The 26161-nt window shown below is 43.2% G+C and overlaps 2 protein-coding genes across 6 annotated transcripts in view; one reads left to right on the plus strand and one right to left on the minus strand.

The window, feature by feature from the left end:
• The window catches only part of CNOT1 (CCR4-NOT transcription complex subunit 1), a gene marked incomplete at both ends in the record, with an annotated part of 95017 nt that extends 76937 nt beyond the window's left edge, over nucleotides 1–18080 (plus strand). For 3 of the 5 annotated variants that reach the window (XM_080702717.1, XM_080702718.1, XM_080702719.1), the window contains 14 exons: nucleotides 7–149; nucleotides 1442–1550; nucleotides 1642–1811; nucleotides 2443–2674; nucleotides 5588–5836; nucleotides 7070–7233; nucleotides 7659–7776; nucleotides 9603–9704; nucleotides 11129–11302; nucleotides 12873–13022; nucleotides 13999–14179; nucleotides 16528–16660; nucleotides 17690–17824; nucleotides 18002–18080. In XM_080702717.1, the coding sequence (XP_080558843.1) occupies nucleotides 7–149; nucleotides 1442–1550; nucleotides 1642–1811; nucleotides 2443–2674; nucleotides 5588–5836; nucleotides 7070–7233; nucleotides 7659–7776; nucleotides 9603–9704; nucleotides 11129–11302; nucleotides 12873–13022; nucleotides 13999–14179; nucleotides 16528–16660; nucleotides 17690–17824; nucleotides 18002–18080 (2139 nt within the window). Of the gene's footprint in view, nucleotides 1–6; nucleotides 150–1441; nucleotides 1551–1641; nucleotides 1812–2442; nucleotides 2696–5587; nucleotides 5837–7069; nucleotides 7234–7658; nucleotides 7777–9602; nucleotides 9705–11128; nucleotides 11303–12872; nucleotides 13023–13998; nucleotides 14180–16527; nucleotides 16661–17689; nucleotides 17825–18001 lie in introns of all 5 variants that reach the window. The other 2 variants (XM_080702716.1, XM_080702720.1) reach the window with 2 other exon arrangements.
• Nucleotides 18081–19993: 1913 nt separating this feature from the next.
• Nucleotides 19994–25399, minus strand: SETD6 (SET domain containing 6, protein lysine methyltransferase; the record flags this gene model as incomplete). Its single annotated transcript, XM_080703511.1, is given in 9 exon segments — nucleotides 19994–20296; nucleotides 20606–20748; nucleotides 21020–21200; nucleotides 22046–22166; nucleotides 22286–22480; nucleotides 22607–22748; nucleotides 22827–23008; nucleotides 23010–23492; nucleotides 25281–25399. Coding segments are annotated over 9 exon segments (1869 nt in total).
• Between the last annotated feature and the right edge of the window lie 762 nt (nucleotides 25400–26161).

The raw sequence follows: 26161 nt of genomic DNA on the forward strand, positions 1-26161 counted from the left end.
CCACAGGCTGTGGAGGGCCTATTAGATGCCACAAGTGGTGCTGATGCTGACCTGCTGCTGCGTTACAGGGAGTGCCACCTCTTGGTACTAAAAGCTCTGCAGGATGGCAGGGCATATGGATCTCCATGGTGCAACAAACAGATCACTAGGTTAGTAGCCATCTTAAGAGAGTAGTAATTATTTGATTGGCTTCTGAAATACTTGGCCAATTTTCTATTTTGAAGTTCCCCTTTTTTCCCTAGAAGGTAATTGGGACATTTGCATTGCTTAATTCTAAGAAATTTTTACCCCCAAATTTGGGATGGAAACCAGGGGCATTTTACCTCTGACTTAAACCCCTAGTTGTAGTTTTTATTTTTCATTTTGAAACAGGACCTCACTAAGCAGCTTAGGCTGTCCAAGAACCCCAATCTCGTCAGTCTCCCAAGTACTGGAATTACAAATGTGCACCACCACATCCGGCTCTAAGAGATACTGAATTTTTTTTTCCTACTTGATCTCCTTTCCCTCATGATGGTTATAGAAACCAGTATCTCTTTTTGGGAGGTAAATTGGTTTCCACAACCTATATGACCTTTCATTGCAGTAGTGTTCAAAGGTAAATATTTTAATGCCTTGAATGAAATTGGTTTCCTGGAAGCTGAAAGCAAAGCCTGGGCTATGGTAACATTGGACTGTCCTCAACACACTAGGCTGCCTTACTTCATTACTTGGGTGCTGTGTGTGTGTGTGTGTGTGTGTGTGTGTGTGTGTGTGTGTGTGTGTGTGTGTGTGTTTTGCGGGTCTGGAATAGAACCCAGAGGCATTTGACCTCCGAGCTACAACCCCTGCCCAATTTTTTATTCTTTATTTTGAAACAGGGCCTCACTAAGTAGCAGAGGCTGTCCGCGAACCGTGATCCTCCGGTCTCAGCCTCCCAAATGCTGGGATTACAACGTGCACCACCATGCCCGGCTATGTGTGTGTGTTTTGTTTGTGTTTGTGTTTGTTTTTGGTCCAAGCTAAGGATCTGTTCAACACTATAAGACTAGCTGTTTCAAAACTTGAGTAGTGCTGTGCGTGGTGGCACATGCTTGTAATCCCAGTGCTTGGGAGCCTAAGACAGTAGGATCACACAGGTTCAAAGCCAGCCTCAGTTACTTAGTGAGGCTCTCAGCAACTTAGTAGGGAGACCCTGTTTCCAAATAAAGTATAAAATAGGTCTGGGACATAACCCAGAGGTAGAAAAGCCCCTGGGTTCTACCCCCAGTACCACCAAACAAATAATAATAAGAAGAAGATAAAATAAATAAATACAACTTGGGTAATGGTTTCACAGTTGACTCTCTAAAGTATCCTTATTTGAAATAAGTTTCTATTAAATACAAATGAGCTTTTTATTTTACTTTAGATAGCATGATTAATTTTATATGAATAAAAATACTGAGTTTTTCCCCCCTAGGTGCCTAATTGAATGTCGAGATGAATATAAATATAATGTGGAGGCTGTGGAGTTGCTAATTCGCAATCATTTGGTTAACATGCAACAGTATGATCTTCACCTAGCTCAGGTATGAAAGGAATTTACTTTAGCTGACAAAAAGACTCAGCATTTACTCCCTATGATATTTTCTCCTTACATTGCGTTTTTTGTGTTTTCAGTCAATGGAGAATGGTTTAAACTACATGGCCGTGGCATTTGCTATGCAATTGGTAAAAATTCTACTGGTGGATGAAAGGAGTGTTTCCCATGTTACTGAGGCAGATCTGTTCCATACCATCGAAACCCTCATGAGGATTAATGCTCATTCTAGAGGCAATGCTCCAGAAGGGTGAGGATAAAATACTTTGGGTTTCTTGTGCATTCAGCCTTCTCCTAAGAAAGAGCTTTAGAAATGAGTGTGTAAACTTACTAACATTATTCGTTATAATTGCATTGCCTAAAACACAGTGAGAAGCTTTAGTCCTAATACTGTTAATGGAAAGATGGAGGCCTAACTGCCTGATCTTCTTCATGTAGAGCAATATATAAGGATTGCTGAATTGGATATTGCCCTGGTTCTGCTATCGAAAAGGACTCTGTTATTAGCCAAGTGGACTTAACCCCTCCTACGCCTGTTTCTTAAATAAAATGGAAATGATTTCTCAAATAACTGTTGAGAATTTAAGGGAAATAACATAAAGAAAGCTTATCACATAGTGGGCATACAGTGAATTATTTGGTGGTTCTGAACATCAGCCCCATTACAAGGGTTACTTCTTTGGGTGACTAAGTAGTTAAGCTGAAATCTTGCATATTTTGTTTTTATACGTTAAGGTGATATTAAGACACCAATGCTAATTTTGCTTAAACATGAAAATGTTAAAGTGATCATAACTGTGGTTTCTATTAACTATTCAAATTGTCCAACTGTATGTCTGTGGATCATGAGTAGACTGGTTTTCATTCTGGATTTGTACTAGATTGCCCCAGCTGATGGAAGTAGTGCGGTCCAACTATGAAGCAATGATTGATCGTGCTCATGGAGGCCCTAACTTTATGATGCATTCTGGGATTTCTCAAGCCTCAGAATATGATGATCCTCCAGGCCTGAGGGAGAAGGCAGAATATCTTCTCAGGGAATGGGTGAATCTCTACCATTCAGCAGCTGCTGGCCGTGACAGTACCAAAGCTTTCTCTGCGTTTGTTGGACAGGTAGAGCTTTTGGAAAGAAAGGTGCTTTTTATTCAACATAAGTAGGATGTGATACCTCCAGTATTAAGCTCACTATTATATACCTGTGGTCAGACAGTTACCTCCATACTCATGCAAACCAAAAAGTCACTTTTTGTGCTTTATTAAATTGATGCAGCCCATGTATTTCTTCATTGTTGATCACAACAATGAAATCAGTATTTTCCATCCCCATTCTGTCCTATTTATTCCATTGTAGTTGTCACAGTTGCGACATACAATAGATCAGATAAATATGAAAGCTGCTAGATATAATTTAACTACCTTGATAATAAGCAGCTATGGATACATGTCTCATGTATTAAATGATACAACAAAATAAATTAAAAATTTAAATGATACAACATTTATTGTGTTTTGTAATTTAAATATCTGTGAACATAGTAACATTCTTTCGGTAAATATATTTTTTTTTTAGCATTTCTATTTGTTATGTGAATAGAGTTTAAGTGTTAGGAATTAAACTCCTAACTAAAAATCAGGAGGGGGAGAGGGATATAGGAAGAGAGGTATAGTAGTATTTATCTGTTTTTAATCACCACTGGCTGCATTTTAGCAGTTATGAGGGGTAAGATCAATAATTCAGTGTGTCCAAACTGTAATATAACGTGACAGGAGTGGTATTTTGCTGAACTAAGTATAGAATTTTATTAGAACTATTATAATCTTCAGGGTGAGCTATCTGCTTATTTCTGCAGATTGACCATTACTCTAAACCAAAAGTTGGGTTATGTTACTGAAGAAAGATTACTAAGTGAGGTCTATTTTTAAATATATTAAAATCGAATGTGGAAGAGCCGATTCGGATTCTGGAAGTTGTTATGAATTGGATTTTCAAGATTAAGCAGATCTTTTCCCTAGAAGTGGGGTGCAATGGTGCATGCTTGTAATCTCAAATACTTAAGGGGCTGAGACAGGAGGATCACAGGTTTGAGGCCAGCCTCAGCAACTTAGCAAGACTGTTTCAAAATTTAAAATAAGGCTGGGAGTGTAGATGCAAATGCCTCTGGGTTTAATCACCAGTCCCTCCCCCCCAAAATTTAGGAAACTATAAAACAGATTCTGTTGAAAAGTGTTACTGCAGCCAGGTGTGGTGGTGTATATTTGTAATCCCAGTACTTGGGAGGCTGAGATAAGAGGATCACAGATTCACGGCCATCCTCGGCTACTTTGTGAGGCTCTCCGCAACACCATGAGACCCTGTTTTAAAATAAAGAATAAGCCGGGGGTGGTGCCACATGCTTGTAATCCCAGCGCTTGGGAGGCTGAGACAGGAGGATCACATGGGTTCGAAGCCTGCCTCAGCTACTGAGTGAGGCTCTCAATAACTTTAGTGAGACCCTGTTTCTAAATAAAAATATAAAATAGGTCTGGGAAGCCGGGCGTGGTGGCGCGCGCTTGTAATTCCCGCGCTTGGGAGGCGGAGACAGGAGAATCGCGCAGGTTCCAAGCCAGCTGTGCGCGCCGTTTTAGGATACCCTGTTTCCAAATAAAAATGTAAAAAATGGGTCTGAGAGTGTAGCCCAGAGGTAGAAGGGCTTCCAGGAACCCCAGTACCACCAAAAAATAAAATAGGTCTGGGAGTATAGCACAGACGTGGAAAAGCCCGTAGCTTCCACCCCCAGTAACACACACACACACACACACACACACACACAAATAATAAAATAAAGAATAAAAAATAGAGCCGGGGGTGTGTAGGTCAAAGGAAGGATACCCCTGAGTTCCATCCCCAGTACAGCAAAAAAAAAAAAAAAAAAAAAAAAAAAAAAAAGAGAGAGAGAAAGAAAGAAAAAGAAAAAAGTGTTACTGCATGTTTCAGTTTGCTTTTTTTTTTTTTTTTATTTGAATGGGAGAAATTTTTGAACAACTGGGCTTTGTGATCATTGCTATGTCATGGGTATGGATGTGGCACCTGTCTCTACTTGCCTTGTTTGCTTGCATCTTTTGATGTTTACACTTTTGGTCTCTTTTGCATCCTTTTGAGAATTCTTTTCCATCTTATACTCCTCTATTGTAGCAGTCTGGTCCCAGCTAGGCCGCATTATTAACATAGTCCTACCAACTTAACTATTTATCGTTTTTGAAGAGACAGTTAAATTATTCTTAAGTTTTCAAGATGTCTTTCAAATTTTCTCTCTGTGCTGGGTTTCTTGGTTTAGTGTTGACCTTCTTTTTCTAAATCCTTAATGCATATTTCTATGTCCTTTTTTTCACTATCAAAATAACATTTTTCTGCTCAGCTTCACTTAAAAAATCATATATTATACAATTTGTGTACCTCCCCCCAATAAGTAAACGTACCTTTTTCAATTAATTGTATCTTAATTAATATAAGAGTTTATTACATTTCTGTGGGTATTTTTTGGTTTGGTATCCTCTTGTTATATAAAGTAATGATTTTTATGGGGGGGTCTTGTTGGAGTTTCTAAAGCTTTGTTATTCGTTAAGTCAGTGAGAGAAAATTACCTTTATGTGAGAAGTAAAATATAGGTAAGTTAGTCTCCTTCTGGGAGAAAGATGAATTATTGAGAATGACTTATGATAGGAGTTAATAAAAGGTAGTTTTATTTGCTTAGTCAATTTTCTATATTGTTTGGTGAGATAGTTGTGTTCAAAATTGCCGTATTATCTATCTCTTCATTTTCTGTCTTCCCTCTTTGGGAAGAATGCTTTCATGGTTCCTTAATGGAGAAGTCATCTCTTAATGACAGCCTTTTTCCCAGAGAAGTAGAAATATGATAGTAGAAACAAATGTGAATATATTAACATTCACATTATATTAAGAATATATATTAAGCATAAACGTTAAGGTGTACAGAGTTCATGTGTATTATCTCACTGTGGCTCTTTATTGTTGTTCCCATGGTATAGATGCACCAGCAAGGAATATTGAAGACTGATGACCTCATAACAAGGTTTTTTCGTCTGTGCACTGAAATGTGTGTTGAAATCAGTTACCGTGCTCAGGCTGAGCAACAGCACAACCCTGCTGCTAACCCCACCATGATCCGAGCCAAGTGCTATCACAACCTTGATGCCTTTGTTCGACTCATTGCGCTGCTAGTGAAGCACTCAGGGGAGGCCACCAATACTGTCACAAAGATTAATCTGTTGAACAAGGTTTGAGGTCTTTTCTGTGTATATTTGAAACCTATGTCAATGTTTCTGAGTTCTTTGGTACCCTGCCCTTTGCTAAAATATCTTGTAAGTTCTCTTTCTGGCCAAAAATTAAGCTTAGAGAAAATATATAAATATATCACCAAATTTTAGGAAAATAATGCCTTAAATTATTATTTTTTATATTAGGGATTGGACCCAAGGGCATTCTACCTCTGAGTTATACCTCTGCCCTGTTTTGCTTATTATTTTGAAATGCTGTTTCACTAAGATGCTGAGGCTGGCGGTAAACCTGCACTCTTCCTAAGTACTGAAATTACTCCTGGTCTGAGTATTTTTTGTTTTTGTTGTTGTTTTGTTTTTTATACCTCTGCCCTGTTTTGTTTATTATTTTGAAATGCTGTTTCACTAAGATGCTGAGGCTGGCAGTAAACCTGTACTCTTCCTAAGTACTGAAATTACTCCTGGTCTGAGAATTTTTTGTTGTTGTTTTGTTTTTTGGGTGTTTTTTTTGTTTTGATACTGGGCATTCTACCTCCGAGCTATACTCTCAGCTCTGTTTTCTATTCTTTATTTTGAAACAGGGTCTCACTGAGTTGCAGAGGGCCTCACTAAGTAGCTGAGGCTGTCCACACACCATGATCCTCCTGTCTCAGCTTCCCAAATGCTGGGATTACAAGCATACACCACCATGCCCGGCTTTGGTAATGCTTTTATAGTATTACAAAAGTTGGTTTTGTGTTTTGTGTTTTTTTGTTTTTTTGGTGGTACTGTGGGTGGAACCCAGAGGCTTTCTACCTCCGGGCTATACTCCCAGACCTATTTTATATTTTTTATTTGGAAACAGGGTCTCACTAAGTTGCTGAGAGCCTCACTAAGTAGCTGAGGCTGGCTTTGAACTTGTGCAATCCTCCTGTCTCAGACTCCCAAGCGTAGGGATTACAAGCATGCGCCACCACGCCCGGCTACAAAAGATGTTTAATAGTATGAGGTTTGCCCCTGTATATAGAGTAGTTGTGGGTAGATAGCTAGAAATGTTCATGGTTAACAGGTAGATTGGCAGTTCCAATACCAGGAGTGACATTTACTCATTGATTTGATTTATATAATAGGATTTTTGGAAAATTCAATATTAATAGTACAAAAGTGTGTAAAAATGAACTTGAATTTTTTTTTTTTTTTTTGGTGGTACTAGGATGGAACCCAGAGGCATTCTAATCTGTGCTTTCAAAATAGGTCCTTGGGATAGTAGTGGGAGTTCTCCTACAGGATCATGATGTTCGACAGAGTGAATTTCAGCAGCTTCCTTACCATCGGATTTTTATCATGCTGCTATTGGAACTCAATGCACCTGAGCATGTGTTGGAAACCATTAATTTCCAGACACTTACAGCTTTCTGGTGAGTATTGTTAGATTTAATAGAGATTTCTTGTTAAGGGCTGCTGCTTTCTTGTATGAACAGGAGAAGAAAAATATTTTGAAGCTTGTGAAATTGTTGTTTTATTTTTGTATTTTATTTTTGCAGTACTGGGGATAGAACCCAGGGGCATTCTACCTCTGAGCAACACCCTCAGTTCTATTTTTAGTCTTTATTTTGGAACAGAGTCTCACTAAGTTGCTGAGATCCTCACTACGTTGCTGAGGCTGGCTTCGAACCTGTGCAATCCTCCTGTCTCAGCCTACCAAATGCTGGTATTACAAACATGAGCCACCACACCTGGCTAAGATTGTTTTGATTTGTAAGGCAGCCTACATATTATTTCCATTTAAGTTCTTCGCTGTATTTATGTTTGAGCTTCTAACTAACGTTTTTTCTTTTTTCAGCAATACATTCCACATCTTGAGGCCTACCAAAGCTCCTGGCTTTGTATATGCCTGGCTTGAATTGATCTCCCATCGGATATTTATTGCAAGAATGCTGGCACATACACCACAGCAGAAGGTGTGGCTGCAGTTTATCTCCTATAGATGTACAGATGAACGCTGGCTACCTACCTAGCTCATTTGCACTGCCTGGAGCTTCCTGTTTGTCATAGTAGTCATTGTACTTCTTCAGAGCTTATTTGGGAATTACTCTATTCAGTGATGAGTCCTATCCTGTAGAGGGGCTTAGCAATACCTCTGCCTGAAATCTTTGCCTTGTGACCAGGTGTCTTTGACTTTGTGGGCCTCCTTGTATACATTTCTTAAATCTTTTATTGTTGCTTTTAATATTTTGTTCCTTTACGCACAGTAATTTTCTATAATGGTTAAAGTTTGTTTTTTGTGTAGTTTTTTAGTTGAAATCCTTAAAGCACCTCCCTTAGACATCTAAAGGAATCTCTGGAGCTTACTAGCTTTATAGGTTCAAACTCTGAATGCTCCCACAGTTGAAGATCCGTGAGCTACTTGGTTGGTTTGTTTTGTTTTTTGTTTTTGTTTTACTTTTGCAATGTTAGGAATTGAAACGAGGATCTGATGGGCAAGTGCTCTACCACTGAGCTCCATGGGCTACTTTTTCCGCCCCAGGATTTTGATCAAGTCCTATTAAGATTTCTTAATCTGATTTGAAATATACCACAGTTAATATGAGAACTATCTTATCTCCAATTAAGTGGCAAATGATCACTATAGAAAGTACCTTCTTTGGCTCCTCAGAAGAAAATTTGATTACTATGTGCTAGAGTGAACTTGGCAAAAATTTGATGGTGAAATAAGTCTTAAATGAACGTGATTTTATTTAAAGAAGGGCATTTCAAGAGGAGGAAGTACAGCATATTAAATAAGATTACAAGAATAGACATAACTGATATGGTAGTGGGAGTGTGAGAAGGTCAAGTTTTGCTGAAAATAGAGGATTTATATTGTGTACTTCTGGGGGTAGGAAAAAAATAGTTGAGACTCAGTTAAAAGAAGGAATTACAAAAGTGGAACCTCCAAGCTTAGCACATCCTATAATCCCCGTGATTGGGAGGCTGAGACAGGAGAAGAGGTTCCAGGATATCCTCAGCTGCTTAGCGAGACCATGTTTCAAAATAAAAAGGTTTCTGGGCGTGGTAGTGTGTGCTTGTTATCCCAGCATTTGTGAGGCTGAGATAGGAGGATCATGCTTTGTGGACAGCCTTAGCTACTGAGTGCGGCCCTTTTGAGACTTAGTGAAACCCTGTTTCAAAATAAAGAAAAGAAAGTAGGAGCCGGGCGTGATGGTGCATGCTTGTAATCTCAACATTTGGGAGGCTGAGACCGGAGGATCACAGTTCACAGCCAGCCTCAGCTACTTAGTGAGGCTACTTAGTGAGGGTCGTGATTTGTGGACAGCCCCAGCTTCTTAAGCCTTCTACAACCTAGTAAGACCCTATTCAGAATAAAAAATAGGGCTAGGGGTATAGTGCTAAGGTAGAATGCCCCTGTGATTCCTTTTCCAGTAGCTCCCCCAAAAATATCTGTGGGGGTAGAATGCTCCTGGGTTCAATCCCCAGTACCACAGAATAAAGAAAAAAAGAAAGCAGGCCTCCATTTGTTAGTTTCTCATTCTCTGAGTACTACATCTGACCTCTCCCCTTTTAAATTTTCTTTTAGGCATATGGACTATATGACCTAAAATCTTTGGAACCATTTTATTTCAAATACCGTTTCTCTCTACCTTAATCTTTTCTAGTAGCCAGGAGAAAGTACATTAGCACGATTTACTTGTATTAGTATGAAGATTATAGCTGCTTGGGTGACTTTTTGGTAGCTTTATGACATCTCAGTATATAATTATGACTCATGTACATTTCTTTCTTTCAGGGATGGCCTATGTATGCGCAGCTACTTATTGATTTATTCAAATATTTAGCGCCTTTTCTTAGAAATGTGGAACTCACCAAACCTATGCAAATCCTCTATAAGGTAATTTGAATTTATAAATTAAAATAACATCAGAGCCAACACTACCTTAACCTTGGTATATGAAGTATTATTTTTGTTAATAGTTTAAAGTATAACATACATTTAGAAAAATGCAAAAATTCAGCATACTTCCCTATCACCCAGATCCTAGGGCATTCATATGTTCAATTTCAGTAGATAATCTACTTTAGAATTGAGATGCAGCCAGCCTCAGCTACTTAGTGATAGTGAGGCCATTTGCAATTCACTGAAACCCTGTTTCAAAGTAAAGAATAAAAAATAGGGCTAAAGATATAGCCTGGAGATAAAATGCCCCTGGGTTCTATACCCAGCATCACATTAAAAATAAAAGAACTTTTATTTTTTATTTTCTTATCCTCCTTTCAGTACTGTTAAGTTTTATGTGATATGTGTTCTTTATCTTCTACTTTTGCTTTTATTAGCTGTGCCTCTAATTTATGACGATAGATGCTTATTACATCATTGTGCTTTTTTTTTTTTTTTTTGGTGCAGTAGCAGTTTCTTCCCCTTTTCCTCCCCTTCTCTGCCCTATCCTCTCTTCCCTTGCCTTCCTCCTTTTTTGTGGTGCTGGGGATTGAACATTAGCATTCTACCTCTGATCTGTATCCCCAGCCTTTTGTGTGTGGGGGGGAAAGGGGATACTGGGAATGGATCCCAGAGGCATTATGCCTCCAAGCTATACCCTCAGACCTATTTTATATTGTATTGGGAACAGGGTCTCACTAAGTTGCCAGTATCCTCACTAAACTGCTTAGGTTGGCTTTGAACCTGAGATCCTTCTATCTTAGCCTCCCAAGTACTGGGATTACAAACATGTGCCATTATACCCAATTTAGATGTAAACATTTTGATAACCTAATGATGATATTGTTAGTGGGGGCCAGATTTGGAAATTGAACCCTAGGGCATTCTACTTCTGAACTATATCCCCAGCCCTATTTTATTTTATTTTTTTGGCAGTACTGGGGATGGAACCCAGGGGCTTTTTACCTCTGAGCTACACCCTCAGTCCTATTTTTTGTTCTTTATTTTGAAACAGTCTCAATGAGTTGCAAAGGACTTCACTAAGTAGCTGAAGCCGAACCATGATCCTTCTGTCTCAGCCTCCCAAATGCTATGATTACAAAATTATAGGCATGCACCACCAAGCCCAGTCTTATTTGTTATTTTTTACTTTGAAATAGTGTTTCATTAAGTTGCTGAGGGGCCCCACTAAGGTAGTGGAGGCTGGCTACCAATTTGCAATTTTCCTGTCTCAGTTTCACAAATTCTGGAATTACAAGCATATGCCTGGACCATATTATTACTGCTAATCAGGCTTTTTTTCTTGGAGCTAAATTTATGTAGGACTATTACATGCTTTTTCTCTTTGTGGAAATATTTTTCTTGTTTTTAAAAAATAGGGTACTCTAAGAGTGCTGCTGGTTCTTTTGCATGATTTTCCTGAGTTCCTTTGTGATTACCATTATGGATTCTGTGATGTGATCCCACCTAATTGTATCCAGTTAAGAAATTTGATCCTGAGTGCCTTCCCAAGAAACATGAGGCTCCCAGACCCATTCACTCCTAATCTGAAGGTAAAGTTCCAGATAGTTTAAGGAAAAATTATTTTAGTCCTTTCCATGATAAGTATTCTATTTAAATCACCTCTCCAATACACAACCATTGTACTTAAGAGTATTATTTGAGGGGAACAATCATTATTAAGCCTCATATGGTATGAAATTGCTGCTGCTGAATATTGGTTCGCTGTATTTTTCTAGTATTTTTGGTTTTAAATGTAACTAAGACCCCCCTGACCTAAAGTTAGGCTAATCACTGGGTATCCTTCCATATGACAAAGAATTATAGAACGGACCTTTGTAGTGTCCATATTTCATTGGTGTTTTGTGTGTATATTTGTGCTTAAATTGTTGATGTAAAGGAGAAGGAACCACTTAAAATCACACCACCCTACCTGGGGGTGGTGGCACACGCTTGTAATCCCAGCATTGGGAGGCTGAGACTGGAGGATCTCGGTTTGAGGGCAGCCTCAGCTACTTAGTGAGGCCCTTTGCAACTCAGTGAGACCTTGTTGCAGAATAAAGAATAAAAAATAGGGCTTGGGGTATAGCTCAGAGGTAGAATGCCCCTCGGTTCCATCCCCTGTACCCCCCCCACACACACACACAAAATTGCACCACCCTGACATAAATACCATAGTTTATGTATTCTCTCCAGCTCCCCCCACATATATTTTTTAAAAAGTAATCAGTGTAGTGCTGGGCATGGTGACCCATGCCTGTGATCCCAGGACTTGGGAGACTGAGACGGGAGAATTGCAGATTCAATGTCAGCCTCAAAAACTTAGTGATGCTCTCAGCAACCTATGAGATCCTATTTCCAAATAAAAAATTAAAAAACATAGGCTTGGCTGGGCATGGTGGTACATGCTTGAAATCCCAGCATTCGGGAGGTGGAGACTGGAGGATCACAGTTCGCAGGCAGCCTCAGCTACTTTTGTGAGGCTCTTTGAAACTCAGTGAGACCCTGTTTCCAAAAAAAAAAAAAAAAAAAAAAAAAAAAAGCCAGGCGTGGTGGTGCACAATTGTAATTCCAGCATTCAGGAGGCTGAGACCTCAGGATTGCTGTTCGTGGACATTCTCAGCTACTTAGGCCCTCCGCAACTCAGTAAGACCGTTTAAAAAAAAGATTAGGCAGGATGTGTAGCTCAGAATTTGAATGCCTCTGTGTTCCATCCCCAGACATACACACCCCCCAAAATTTAAAAAGACTAAAATAAATCAGGGCTGAGTTGTAGCTTGGACATAGAATGCTACCTGTGTTCAACCCCTAGATCCTACCTTCCTCCAAAAAAAAGGAAAGAAAAAGAAAATGAAAAAAAAAAGTAGTGAGTGTTTTATCTTCTTGTTCTTTTGGGACTTAGCAACGATAGGGCATTTATCTCTTATGCTCTTTGACATTGAAGTTTGGCTGCAAATCTGCAATCCTCCTGCCTCCGCCTCCAAATTACTAGGATTACAAGTGAGTGCCATCATTCTGAGCTGTGTGTATAGTTTTAGAAAAAGAATCCTACCACTTTCTCATGGATAGAACTTGTTAACTCCTACAGTTGACTCTTGTTTTGACTTTCGGCATTTGTGGCAGGTGGACATGTTGAGTGAAATTAACATTGCACCCCGGATTCTCACCAATTTCACTGGAGTGATGCCACCTCAGTTCAAAAAGGATTTGGACTCTTATCTTAAAACTCGATCACCAGTCACTTTTCTGTCTGATCTGCGCAGCAATCTACAGGTAAATTGGTTTGGCTTAAATTCCATGCTGTGTCTTCCATAAAAGGCACTTCGTATAAGCTTGTGTGTGTGTTCTGTTCAAGGAGTTAATATTTGGAAACATATTGTATCAGTCAGATAACTTGGAAACATTGTATCTATAGTCAGATGAGCTTAATTGGATCATATATTAGATTAAACAACCAGGGATGGAACTGTTTTTTTTTTTTTTTATGAATAGACCACTAATAGTTATTCTGTTTGTACAACATGATTTTCCTAAATAAGTAGAGTCTCACTTAGTTTGCTATATAGACTGGCTTAATGGAGTATAGTCACTACTTTCTCCTTTGAATTTTTTCCCCCCTCTTGAACTGAGAATTGAACATGAGGAATGTAGCATTAGGCTACATCCATTCCCCTCATTAGTTTTCATTTCAAACAGTCCACTAGATTGCCACGGCTGACCCGATTTTAATTCTCTTGCATCAGTGATACAGGCATGTGACATTTTTTTTTTTTTTTTGGTGGTACTGGGGTTCCTGGAAGCCCTTCTATCTCCGGGCTACACTCCCAGACCTATTTTTACATTTTTATTTGGAAACAGGGTCTCCTAAGCCAGCGCGCGCGGCTAGCTTCGAACCTGCGCGATCCTCCTGTCTCTGCCTCCCAAGCGCGGGGATTACAAGCGTGCGCCACCACGCCCGGCTATAAATTTTAATATTACTGTGGTTTTGCTTCAACTTGTTAAATACTTGACACCTATGTCGTGAGCACAGTGATTTTGTTAGGAGAGTTCCTAAGGGAATATTCATTTCTGGTGATAGTACCACTCTTGGGGCAGCAGTATATTTGTTAAATAAACTCACGAGTCAAACAAAGTTTTGATATTTGATATTTGTTGAAAATAGTTCAGCTATCATATGAAAGCATAAGACAGTTTTAAAATATTGCTATAGCCGTTTCTGTGTGAGTTAAGTTTTGTTTTTCTCATTTAGGTATCCAATGAACCTGGCAATCGCTATAACCTCCAGCTTATCAATGCACTGGTGCTCTATGTAGGGACTCAAGCCATTGCACACATCCACAACAAGGGCAGCACACCTTCAATGAGCACCATCACTCACTCGGCACACATGGACATCTTTCAGAACTTGGCGGTGGACTTGGACACCGAAGGTGAGTGAAGCCAGCCAGTCAAGTTTGCAGGGCTTTTGCTGTGATGCAGTCACAAAAATATAAAAAGTAAATTCTTTAAACTGTACCTACCATGGCCTCATGGCACACACCTGTAATTCCAGTACTTGGGAGGCTGAGCCAGGAGGATCCCAACTTTAAGGATAGACTCAGCAACTCCCAGAACTCTTGAAACCCTGTTTCAAAAGGAAAAAAAAAAAAAAAGGGTAAAAGAAAAAGGACTGTGAAGGGGTAGATCAGAGGTAGAATGCCCCTAGGTTCAATCTCTACTACCAAAAAAAAAAAAAGCTTTAAGCCACAATAAAGAATGTTCTATTATTATACTTAAAGGTCTGGCTGGCTATTTTTCATTGAATATTATATTTTCAATGCAGAAATACAACTTAAAACTTAAAGGAATGCCCCCAAATCTTATAGTATCACTTAATATTTGGGCTTTGATTGTAGTATTCTACTATGAGAATAACCATGTTAATTTTGGTAGTTGATTTAAATATAGGCTCATTATTGCCTTCTCCCAACATTTATTGGTATCTATTAGCCAGACATGTTAAATGTGGGGCATACAGCCGGGTGTGGTGGCACATGCTTGTAATCCCAGTATTCAGGAGGCTGAGACTGGAGGATCGCAGTCGCAGACAGCCTCAGCTACTTAGTGAGGCCCTCTGCAACTCAGTGAGACCCTATTTCAAAATAAAGAATAAAAAATTGGGCAGAGGGTATAGGTTGGAGGTCAAATGCCCCTGGGTTCCATCCCCAGACCCGCAAAAAAAAAAAAAAAAAAAGTGGGGCATACAAAAATTAGTGGGACTTCCCTACCTATTCTGCAAGAAGTTCAGAGTGTAAACTTTTCCTGGTTAAGCTGTATTTCTTTTGGTGCTGTTTCCCTTCTTACATTACAAACACCAGTTGAGAGCTACATAGTCCCTAATCATTTTCACACAATATACTTTAGAGTTGGTGAGTCTAGTCTTGAACTTGAGATTCTCATACACCACTGTACCCAATTTAGCAGAGTATACTTTAGAAAACACATTATCATTATTACTGTTTTTATTTTTATTATTATTATTTTTTTTGTGGTACTGGGGCTGGAACTCGGGCATTCTATTTCGGAGCTACACCCCCATCCCTATATTTTATTCTTTATTTAGAAACTGGGTCTGAGTTGCAAAGGGCTTCACTAAGTAGATGAGGCTGTCCGGGAGCCATGATCTCAGCCTCCCAAATTACAAGCGTGCGCACCACGCCTGGTTGATTATTATTTATTATTACTACTACTTATATTTGTGTGTGTGGTGCTAGGGATTGAACCCAGGGGCATTCTACCTCTGAGCTACAACCCAGCCCAATTATTTATTTATTTATTTTGGTTTGTGTGTGGGGAGGGATACTGGGAGTGGAACGCAGAGGCTTTTTCTACCTCTGGGCTATACTCTCAGACCTATTTTATATTTTATTTGGAAATAGGGTCTCACTATGTTACTGAGAGCCTAAGTAGCTGAGACTAGCTTTGAACCTGTGTGATCCTCCTGTCTCAGCCTCCCAAATGCTGGGATTACAAACGTGTGCCACCACATCCTGCTCTTCTGTATTTTTGAAAGAGGGTCTCAAAAAGTTGGAGAGGGCCTAAGTAGCTGAGGCTGTCCGTGAACCTGGATCCTCCTGTCTCAGGTTCCCATTTACAATCTTCTGGGATTAAAAGCATGTGCCACCACACCTGGCTCAAAACCATTACTTTTACCTTTGTTATAAATTCTTGAGAGGGTAATGCATCTTGACTATATATACACCATGTGTGTAACATCCTCCCTTTTTTTGTGGAACTGGGGATTGAATCCAGGGACATTATATCTCTAAGCCCCAGCCCTATTTTTTATTCTTTATTTTGAAGCAGGGTCTCACTAAGTTCCTGAGAGCCTAAGTAGCTGGCTTTGAACCTGTGCAATCCTCCTGTCTCAGCCTACCAAGTGCGGGGATTACAAGCGTGTGCCACCATGCCCGGCAGTGTTTTTTATCTTAGCATATTTGTTATTAGATCTTTATAAAAATGGGTTGTTAGTTGGGTGTGGTATAATCCCATCTACATGGAAAGTGAAGCAGAAAGATTGTAGGTTTATAACATAGCAAGACCCCACCTCAAAATACAAGTCTGTGGTGTGAAATACTGCAATAAAACCCACAGAAACTCTCCTTAGGGGTCCTGAGAACTGTTGGTTAAACCAGAGAATTATTTGAGAGGCTCTATAGAAACCCACACCTTAGACATAACTATTTGTCTTCATGTGTTGGCCTTATAGACATGTCCCAAGCTGAACTTTAATTTCTAGGTCGGTATCTCTTCTTGAATGCAATTGCAAATCAACTGCGGTATCCAAACAGCCACACTCACTACTTCAGCTGCACCATGCTGTACCTTTTTGCGGAGGCCAACACTGAAGCTATACAGGAACAGATCACAAGGTAAGAGAGCTTGAACTTTTTCTTTTCTTTCTTTCTTTCTTTTTTTTTTTTTTTACTAACTCTGGGTTATCGGCTTTCAAGCATAAGTAACGTGATCTTGGTTCCATTTTTCAGACATAGGAATCTGTTGAAGATTGCTTACATTGTATAGGATTAGCAATTGGGGAATAGGTAAAATCCATGTGATAGACTTTTTTCTCTTTTGGTACTGGTGTTGCATCTTGAGCTAACCCACAGCGTGTGTGCGTGTGCATGTGCGTGTGTGTGAGAGAGTTACTGGGGATTAAGACCAGGGGCCTTCTACTCCAGAGCTACATTCTCAGCTCTATTTTTTAGCTTTATTTTGAAATAGGGTCTTGCTAGGCTGATGAGTCTTATTGAGAGTCGCCTTGAACGTGTGATACTCCTCCTATCAGCCTCACAAGTACCGGAATTACAAGTGTGTTCACCATGCATGGCTTATTTTTGCTGAAATTGGTCTCAAACTTGCGATCTGCCCACCTCCGGGTATATATATATATATATTTTTTGGTGGTACTGGGGTTCCTGGAAGCCCTTCTACCTCCGGGCTACACTCCCAGACCTATGTTTACATTTTTTTATTTGGAAACAGGGTCTCCTAAGCCAGCACGCACGGCTGGCTTCGAACCTGCACGATCCTCCTTTTTAAGACTTAAAAACTCCCATTTATCCAGGCATAGTGGCAGGTAGCTATAATCCCAATACTTGGAAGGCTGAGACAGGATTGCCTTTTGTCACGTACCCTATAGACTTTACTTCCTTCATCTTACTCCAAACAGCTTTCAGGAATAGTTATCCCTACCTTAATACTGAAGTCTTTTAGGGCCAGGATTCGAACACCAAGGTTTTCTAACCAGAACCTACCTGTGTTAACCATGCTGTGTAAATTAAAGAAATTAATTCACTTGTCTTTCATAAAGGTAAAAAGTTTCATAAGTGGTTTAATAGGGAGATGGAAAGGCAGTATGGTTCTGTGTGCATTAACCAATCCCTTCTCTTCTTCTCTAGGGTTCTTTTGGAACGGTTGATTGTAAATAGGCCACATCCTTGGGGTCTTCTTATTACTTTCATTGAGCTGATTAAAAATCCAGCCTTTAAGTTCTGGAACCACGAGTTTGTACACTGTGCCCCAGAAATCGAGAAGTGAGTTTAAAAGTAATTTTAATTATCTAGCAATGGGGTAGGGGAATGAGAATCATTTAGTGTCTTTAGCTTTAGTCTGTGATGAAGACAGCAGTAGTCACAAAGGCAAATAAGATGTTAGGTATCCTTGGCCTAAAGTTTCCTCACAAGTAATTTGTAATTGTCTTTATTCTGCAGATTATTCCAGTCAGTTGCACAGTGCTGCATGGGACAGAAGCAGGCTCAGCAAGTGATGGAAGGGACAGGGGCCAGTTAGATGAACTGTATCTCCATTGTAAAGGTGTTAGCCTCTGGTCCTGCCACATCAAGTTCAAAAACTGACTGAAGAATCCTATCAGCTCTTCCTGACTTTCCCAGCCCTTTGGTTCTCGGGTGTCTGCCCCAGCTATTATTGGAGTCAGTCTCCTGTTTATGTGGGCACGTTCCAAAGTTTAAATGCATTTTTTTGACTCTTGGCCAAAATTTAGAAGATGCTGTGAATATCATTTTCAACTTGTGTAAATATATGAAAGAGAAAACTTTTGTCTGAAACTTCTTGGGTTTGTGCAAAATGTGTCCAAGGCAAATACATAAACTGGTACCTTGTAATAAAGAGGCAGCTGATGCCATGCACTTGTCTGAGGGCATAGTTTCATGTCTTCTGACATTCCTGGTATCCCAAAGAGCAAAGAGCCAGTTTAACTACTATGTAATGTTTTTTTTTTTTTTTTAATGTGAATAAGGGGCTTCGAAAATCATTAAACGAATGCATGTGCTAGAATTTGATATTACTGGGCACGCAGGGAGGGCTCACAGTTGAGATCCTATGATCTCCCAAAGCCATTGTAAAGCTGATCACAGGGAAAGCCGTACTGTCAGCCTTAGGCCTGCTTGGAGAATGTAGCACCTTAGCCTGGGTGGGGCCAGCCCATGTTTTCAGGAGGGGACACCAGGCCTGGCCTAAAGTCCCCCCACATTCTGCTGATACTTAACAAGTCTAAGGCAAACAACAAAAAAGCTAAAAGGATCAATTTGGCCCCTTTTGTAAGGATTTGAAAAACATTTTGTGAATATATTGTTCCCTGCATTTTATTTTGTAGCCTTTTTTAGTTCCTTGGCCCTAGCTCCCTCACATATATGTATGCAGACTGTAGATATATATTAAAACTGACATGAATGCGAGTCCACTGTGCCTTTCTCAGTAGCAGCAGCAGCTAGTGCTGGTGAGGAAAGTGGATAGCCCCACCTTGCAGAGCCCAGGGCCACTGGGAGGCTCCTGAGTTCTTGCTGAGTGGTACAGCTTTCCCACTGAGATGACTTGCTAAACAAGCAAGGATCTCCCCCTCCTCCCCCAATACAGTGTTTTCTGTTTCAACAGGAGAGAACTATTGGAGCAGGTTGAATTATAAAACATTCTCAGATTTATGGGGGAGTTGCTTTTTTTCTTGATGAGTAGGTATCATATAAAATCTCAACTATAATTTACCTTTAATGATGGTCAAGTTTTAAGGCTAGGATGGACAAGGTTCAAAATTAAACAGTTCTACATGAGCAGGGAAGCTTGAATATCCTTGGTTTTTTCAGGTTTATTCCTTGAAGGGTGAGTTGTACCATCTAGGGCAACTTTATACCACTGTGTACAATGGAAGGCACAATTTAAGCAATAATCAATGCTCACCAGTGCCAGTTACATAGCTATTAAATCCTGCAATAGGAAATAGAGGCTTCCAAGAAAGCTTAAGTGATGTCCTCAAAGCAGACCTAGATTAAAACAAAGTAGCTATAAGGCCATCACACTTAACACTTAATCCAAAGGGTGTCCCCTTTACCTTAAGAGTTAATCCTAGCCGGGCATGGTGGCGCACGCTTGTAATCCCCGCACTTGGGAGGCTGAGACAGGAGGATCCCGCAGGTTCGAAGCCAGCCTCAGCTACTTAGTGAGGCACTGTTTGCAAATAAAATAGAGAGTAGGTCTGGGAGTGTAGCCAGGAGGTAGAAAGTCTACAGGTTCTACCCTCCAGTACCACCAGAAAAAAAAAAAAAAGTTAATCCTAGTACAAAACCTTTGCAACTTTTTTTTTGGTATTTAATAACAAAAGCAAAAGATCCAACTTTCTTCCTTTTCAAAGTAACACACATCATCAGCTTAGAATGAAGTTCTTATTGCTGTTCCTTCAGGCATTAGAAAACCTAACTTGTTAGTTCCAACAACTGATATAAAATCATCTTCTGCCCATAGCGGACCTGTAGGGCCTGCTGTTCCCTCCAGCTGAGTTTGGCGTAGACCTCATTGCTGAGTAAATCTTGCTCCGTTTTTAAGTCTGTAGCATACGTCTGCAGCGTCAACAGAACACTGTCTCGTAGAAGCCTTCTCCATGATGGCTTGAGCTTTGGGATATTTGTAATTGTCAGGCTGGCCTCTTCCTTTTCCTCCTCTCCCCATCCATCCTGGTCCTTCAACTCTAGGAATTCCTCAGCAGGCATACACAGCACCTAGAAGCAACCATGGCGTCCCTTAATCATGAAGTAGTACTTGTGTATTTCTGAAGTGATTTAGAGGAGACTCCACCTCTCTAAGCATTTATTACAAGGTCTTCCCTAAGTGTGGTGGTACACACCTGTAATCTCAATACTTGAGACTGAAAGCTAAGCATGGAAAACCAAAGTTGAGACCCCTGTCTCACAGCATAATAAGAAAGGGCAGGGGGTATGGCTCAGTATCCCACTTTTCCTCTCACTGTGTTTTGTTCTTAAGTGCTTAAGCTACTTAATAGCATTACATAGCCATTTTCAACCCTTTACCTTGAGTGTGGTGGTCAGCTCCTCTTCAGTGAGCACCTCCTCACGCCCAATCACAAAGGCTCCCTCTTCACCTACCATCTCCAGTTTGCATAAGAAATCCCAGCGCTCACACAGGAGGAGCCTTTCAGCTTCACTTTTCATTCCTGTAGGTCATAGATTCCCAAACTTACTGGCTTACTCGCCTTTCAGAAGGAAATTACTGTTCCAAGTACTTTCATTGCCCCCTTATTTTTCAGTATGCCACCCCCCAGTTGTACTTGAGGCCCCCCTGGATTGGTTCGCCATCCCTATCAGTATCACTAACTTTGGGAATCTGCTATAGATAAACAGGGTGAAAGTCTCAGTATACCCACGGGCTTATTTCTAACAATCAACAGCTATTTAGCAAAGCTATTATACTTGGTTGACACTCACCCTGTAATGCCGCTTCACGCACAGTCACCATTTGAATGTCAGCTGTGTCATCGGTGTTGTCTGGATATGGTTCAACAAAACCATACATATGAATCAGTTGCCAGTTAGCCATTTGACCGTAAGTATTGAAGATCTCGTGGCCTTTAGGAATGGGCTGAGTAGCCACCATCCGAAGATAATCCTGGGATGAAAGGAGAGAAGCTGAGGTCATGGGTTCCCAGGCCATCCCCATGAAGGTCATGTCCCTCTGGAAGAGCTGCTGGCTGGTGTATTCAGCCAAGGGGCTGATACTGTTACCTACCATTGTTCCCATTCAACCTTTAGTTCCTGTCACAGACCAGGTATTGTAGCACAAAAGGAGTAAGGCTAACTTAAAAAGGTTAGATTCTTGTGTTATTAGATAAATATCTGGTCAGTCATCTTCAGCACTTAAAAGTTGCTTGCTTTTAAAAATGAACAATGAAACTCATTAAGACAACTAGAAGCAAGAAATGGCCACATTTACTTTTAGTCCCATGAATATATCTTCTCATAACTTTATAAATAAATGGATGCAAACAGTTTTGAAATAGGACCATCTGGCTTGTGAACATTTCTTCCTTTTGAAAGACACCGAGCTGCTCCATCTGGGTTGGCATCTGCAGGGTAGAGTTTGGCTCACTGATGGCTAGAGCAGCGACTGGGAACACGACATGGCTGTGCACACCACCCAACACCATGTGAAGTCCATACAGCAGGAGCTAATTACACCCACTCTGGTACTGAAGATCGAACCTAGGGGTATCTTCTGAGCTACAATCCCTAGCTCCCCCCCCCCTTTTTTCCACTAAGTTGCTGGGGCTGGCCTTGACTCTGGGATCCTCTTGTTTCAGCTTCCCAAGTACTGGGATTACAGGCATGCCACATGCCCAGTTCACCTACTCATGTTGAAGATGAGTAGGAAAATGGTAAGGGGGTGACACACTGGTCTGAATCAAATGCTCAATAATCAATGCACAGAGCAGGAACTAGGTGGGATCCACTCACTGCAGAGTATTCTAGATTGGCATTGTGACTGGCTAAGTGGTTTAGTATGTCTGCAGCAGGCACCATCAAAGGGGAGTTTGGCTCCTTTTCATCATCCTCTTCCTCCAGTGGTTCTTGAAAGCTGCCACAGAGAGAACTTGGCTAAGGCCCAGTCTTGGGTGAGGGACTAGGGGTGGAGCTCCCTCTTTAGCCCCTCAGAGTCCTAAAGACAAGGGATCGGTCCAAGATTTACTCACTGACCTATAAGCCATCACAAGGGCCACGAGCTGACGGTAGAGCTCCGGGGAGCGAACGCTGGGGCTGAAGAGCTCGGGATGGGCTTCCATGAAGGGCAGCACGATGGAATGGTACTCGCTGTTGATGTTGGCCAAATCCTTTTCCACAGCCTCAGGAACACCTGTGCCCTGCAGCAGGCGCCTGCGCTCCTCCGGAGGCCTGCAGGGACACCCCGCCTAGCTCCCTGCATACACCCCACTGAGGCTGGGGGCGCTGTCGCGAGGGTGGGGGTGGCGAGCGCAGGCTCCAGAAGTGGGCGCTCCTAACCCCTCCCAGGGCTCTCACCAGAACATGGGGTGCTCCAAGCGGCTCAGCTCGGGCCAGAGTGCAAAGTAGGGGCTCCAGGGTGAGTCTGGGGCTTGCAGTTCGTGTAGCAGCGCCAGCAGCAGCGGAACCCAGCCCGACTGGCTCTGCAGCGCGCCTCGCTCTGGGGAAGACACTGGAGTGAGAGCCCGGCGGGCACGACTCCGCCGCCCTCCCGGGGCCCGGGTCCGCCCGCGCCCACCTCGCTCCAGCAGGCCGCCGATTGAGCAGGTGTGCGGCGACAGGATCGCTGCCCGCGGCACGGCGAACAGCAGCTCCCCGGGCCGTACGCTGTCCAGGGCCACCATGCCGTAGCCGGCCACGGTGCCCTGCCTGCTCACCGCCACCTGGGCCAGGGCCGGGAGGGAGGCGCGGTCAGAGCCGCCCCGCGCCCCCGCCGGCCGCCTCCACCCCGCCGGGCCCGCTCACCTTGGGGCTCAGCTCCAGCCCCACGCGCCGGCACCAGCTCAGGAAGCCGGCCACGGGATCCGAGTCCGGCTCGGGGGGCCGCGCCGCCCGCGAGGACCCAGGTCGGTGAGCCGGGCCGGCCCGGGAGAGCCCGCGGGGGCGGCGGCGCGTGCGCGCGCTCTGCATGGCGGAGGGGGCGCCCGGGAGGCGCTCGGGCCCGGCGGGAGGGCGCGCAGGGGCGCAGGCGGGCGGCCTCGGGGCCGGGCACGCGGTCGGGACCCGCGAGCGCTTGGCTTGGGTCGCCATGGCAGGCCGCGCCGCCGCTTCCGGCCCCGCCCCCAGAGTGGGCGGGGCGCCGTGACCACGTGAGTGGCCGTGGCTTTTAGGGTCACGTGGGGCGGGCGCGGGAGGGGCGGTGTCGATCCTCGGAAAGCGGTTTTGTGGGCGCTGGCGTTCCCGTCTGGGTTGAGAGAAGGCGCGGTCCGGGTGCAAACGTGGACCCCGAGCTGCTCCGCTTGGGGTAGACGTGCGGGAACAAAACCCGGGTTCAAGGGCCGGGTGGTAAACGCATCTGTCGACCACCAGTTACCGAAGGCCGTCTAGCCTGTTTTACTTTTTTCAGTTTGTGTGTGTGTTATGGCGTGGCTTGGAATAGGCCCCCCCGGTTCACGCATTTGCTAGTATGTCCGTTTTTCATCGGCCTAGCACGTGGAGGGCTTATTTACATCCTTTTCTTTAATTGCAGACACATAGGAGGCACTCAGTATTTATCCAGTAAGTGAATAATGGATACAGTGATTTGTGATTAAGCTTGGGGAAGTAGCATGCTGTTAAATTTAAGAGGCCTGGCGCTGTAATTCCTGGCCAGACTCAGCTACTTAGTGAGACCCTCCGCAACTTAATTGAGACCCTGTTTCAAAATAATTTAGCCAGGCTGGGTGTGGTGGCGCACGCTTGTAATCCCCGTACTTGGGAGGCTGAGACAGGAGGATCGCGCAGGTTCGAAGTCAGCCTCAGCTGATTTAAGAGACCCTGTTTCCAAATAAAATAGAAAAAAAAAAATTGGGTCTGGAGCCAGGCGTGGTGGCGCACGCTTGTAATCCCAGCATTCGGGAGGCTGAGACTGGAGGATCGCAGTTCACGGACAGCCTCAGCTACTTAGGCCCTCTGCAACTCAGTAAGACCCGGTTTCAAAATAAAGAATGAAAAATAGGGCAGGGGTGTAGCTCGGAGGTCAAATACCCCTGGGTTCAATCCAGACCCGCAAAAAAAAAAAAAAAAAAAAAAATTGGTCTGGGAGTGTAGCCCAGAGGTAGAAGGCCTCTGAGATACCCACCTGGTAGAATTCATGTTAGAACCAGTAAGATGTATGCAATAAGAACTAGGGATAAATCCCAGCCTTTGGGCGCCTAAACCTCCCCTCCCTTGGAAAGTTCCCATATGGCATCACAAACTCACAGTCCTCTTAATTTCTTTATTAGTTTTTCAGCACAGTTAACTCCTTCTACATTGACAAGGGTTTTTATTTGTTTTACGTTTTGTCATCTCAAAGCCTCATGACATCAGCCACCAGAATACACAAAATTAAGCTCTTCACTTAGTACTGAGAGGAAAGTCATAATCAACTCCATTAGAAGAAGTTCATCCTGACCAGAGACAACCTCCAATGGAAAACCACACACAGGAGGGTCCAATATACATATATATATATAATGTATAGATATTTATAGATATCTCATCTGAAAGAACACAGCATAAAACAAACAAAAAAGTCCGGTACTCGCAGTGCTATCTACAGTAAGAGGGATTAATTCTACCAGCTTTAACAGTCACATTCAGTATTCGAAGGAAGCACGTGAGTCAGCAAAACTGGGGACAGACCACACTCGGCCAGGCTCTGGGGCAGTCTAGTAATGGCTTCCGTTAGAGAAGGGGGTGATGTGTGCTGAGGAGTGTAGGTGTAGGCGTCCTCTCAGCCTCAGGACCCCCGCAGACCCCCCCCCTCCGAAGCCCTTCATGTTTTCAGTGCTCTCTCCCCTCTCTGGGGGGTTTGTGACAATGGATTTAGGCTCTGAGGCAAATGGCTCTGGTTTCTGGGCTGGAAGAATCTACCTGGTAAGGTGGGCGAGTGGGAGGTAATCAGCGAAGCCCTGGCTTCGGGTAGCAGGAGGGCTGGGAGCGTGGGAAAGCCTTTCTCTTCTACCTGGCCCTCAGTCAGGTCAGGAACTCCCAGCCCAGCCACACCCACTCCAGCGGGTAGAGATGGCAGCGGGGGCTGCAGCCCTGGACCTGTCTCTCCAGATAAACTCCCTTCCTAGGTGATGGCTGCTGGAGAGGCCGACATGCTGTTGGGCCCTGCTGCTCCATGGGAACACTCAGCTGCCCGGCCTCTGACCACCCGCTGACCCCCGCAGCCAGCCTCCCCAAACTCTTCACAAAACTACACAAGTGCAAGCCGAGCCCTGGCCCTCGGCCACAGCCAGGTCACTAGAGAGAAAGACAGGTCCAGGTGACTTCTGCCTCAGGCAGGCCTAGGCTCAGAAAGGGACAGGCCAGGAGGTGGCAGAGAGTGTGGGCTTGGACAGGGTTGGGGTTCCTGTCCTCCGGGTTCTCCATATTCTGTCTTCAGCCCCTGCCTGGCCCTACAGCACCAGCCCCGCCAGAGCGCTGGAAAACCTCTGCCTGGCCAGTGCGCCCCCTGGTGGCGACTGTGTAGATAATCCACCTGCTCTACAAATCCGAAACCGTGTGCTGGGTTAGAGGGTCTGGGGAAAGGATTGGGGCTCCCCACCTCCAAGGCTCCCCGCCGCTGCCTCCTGGCCCTCACAGCAGGTCTGAGTCCAGCACTGACCACCTCAAAACCCTGTCCCGCCTGCAACCCTGCCTGCCCAAGGGTCGACCCATGCTCTTTCTGTAATCTGGAATGATCCTCAATCCTGTTAACCCCTTCCTCCCGAGGCCCCGCCCGCCCTGACTGTGCCCCGGCCTTGGGATTGGGTGAGAGGGGCCAAGTCGGCCAAGTTTACACCTCTGAGTGAGATGGGGTGGGAGGGGTGAGCCCCTCAAACCATCTGGAGACTGTTCCGCTGCAGCATCTAAGATGGATCCATTCCTTTTTTTAAAGAAAAG

The sequence above is a fragment of the Muscardinus avellanarius genome (assembly GCF_963383645.1).
Source record: "Muscardinus avellanarius genome assembly, chromosome: 10".
Taxonomy (NCBI): Eukaryota; Metazoa; Chordata; class Mammalia; order Rodentia; family Gliridae; genus Muscardinus; species Muscardinus avellanarius.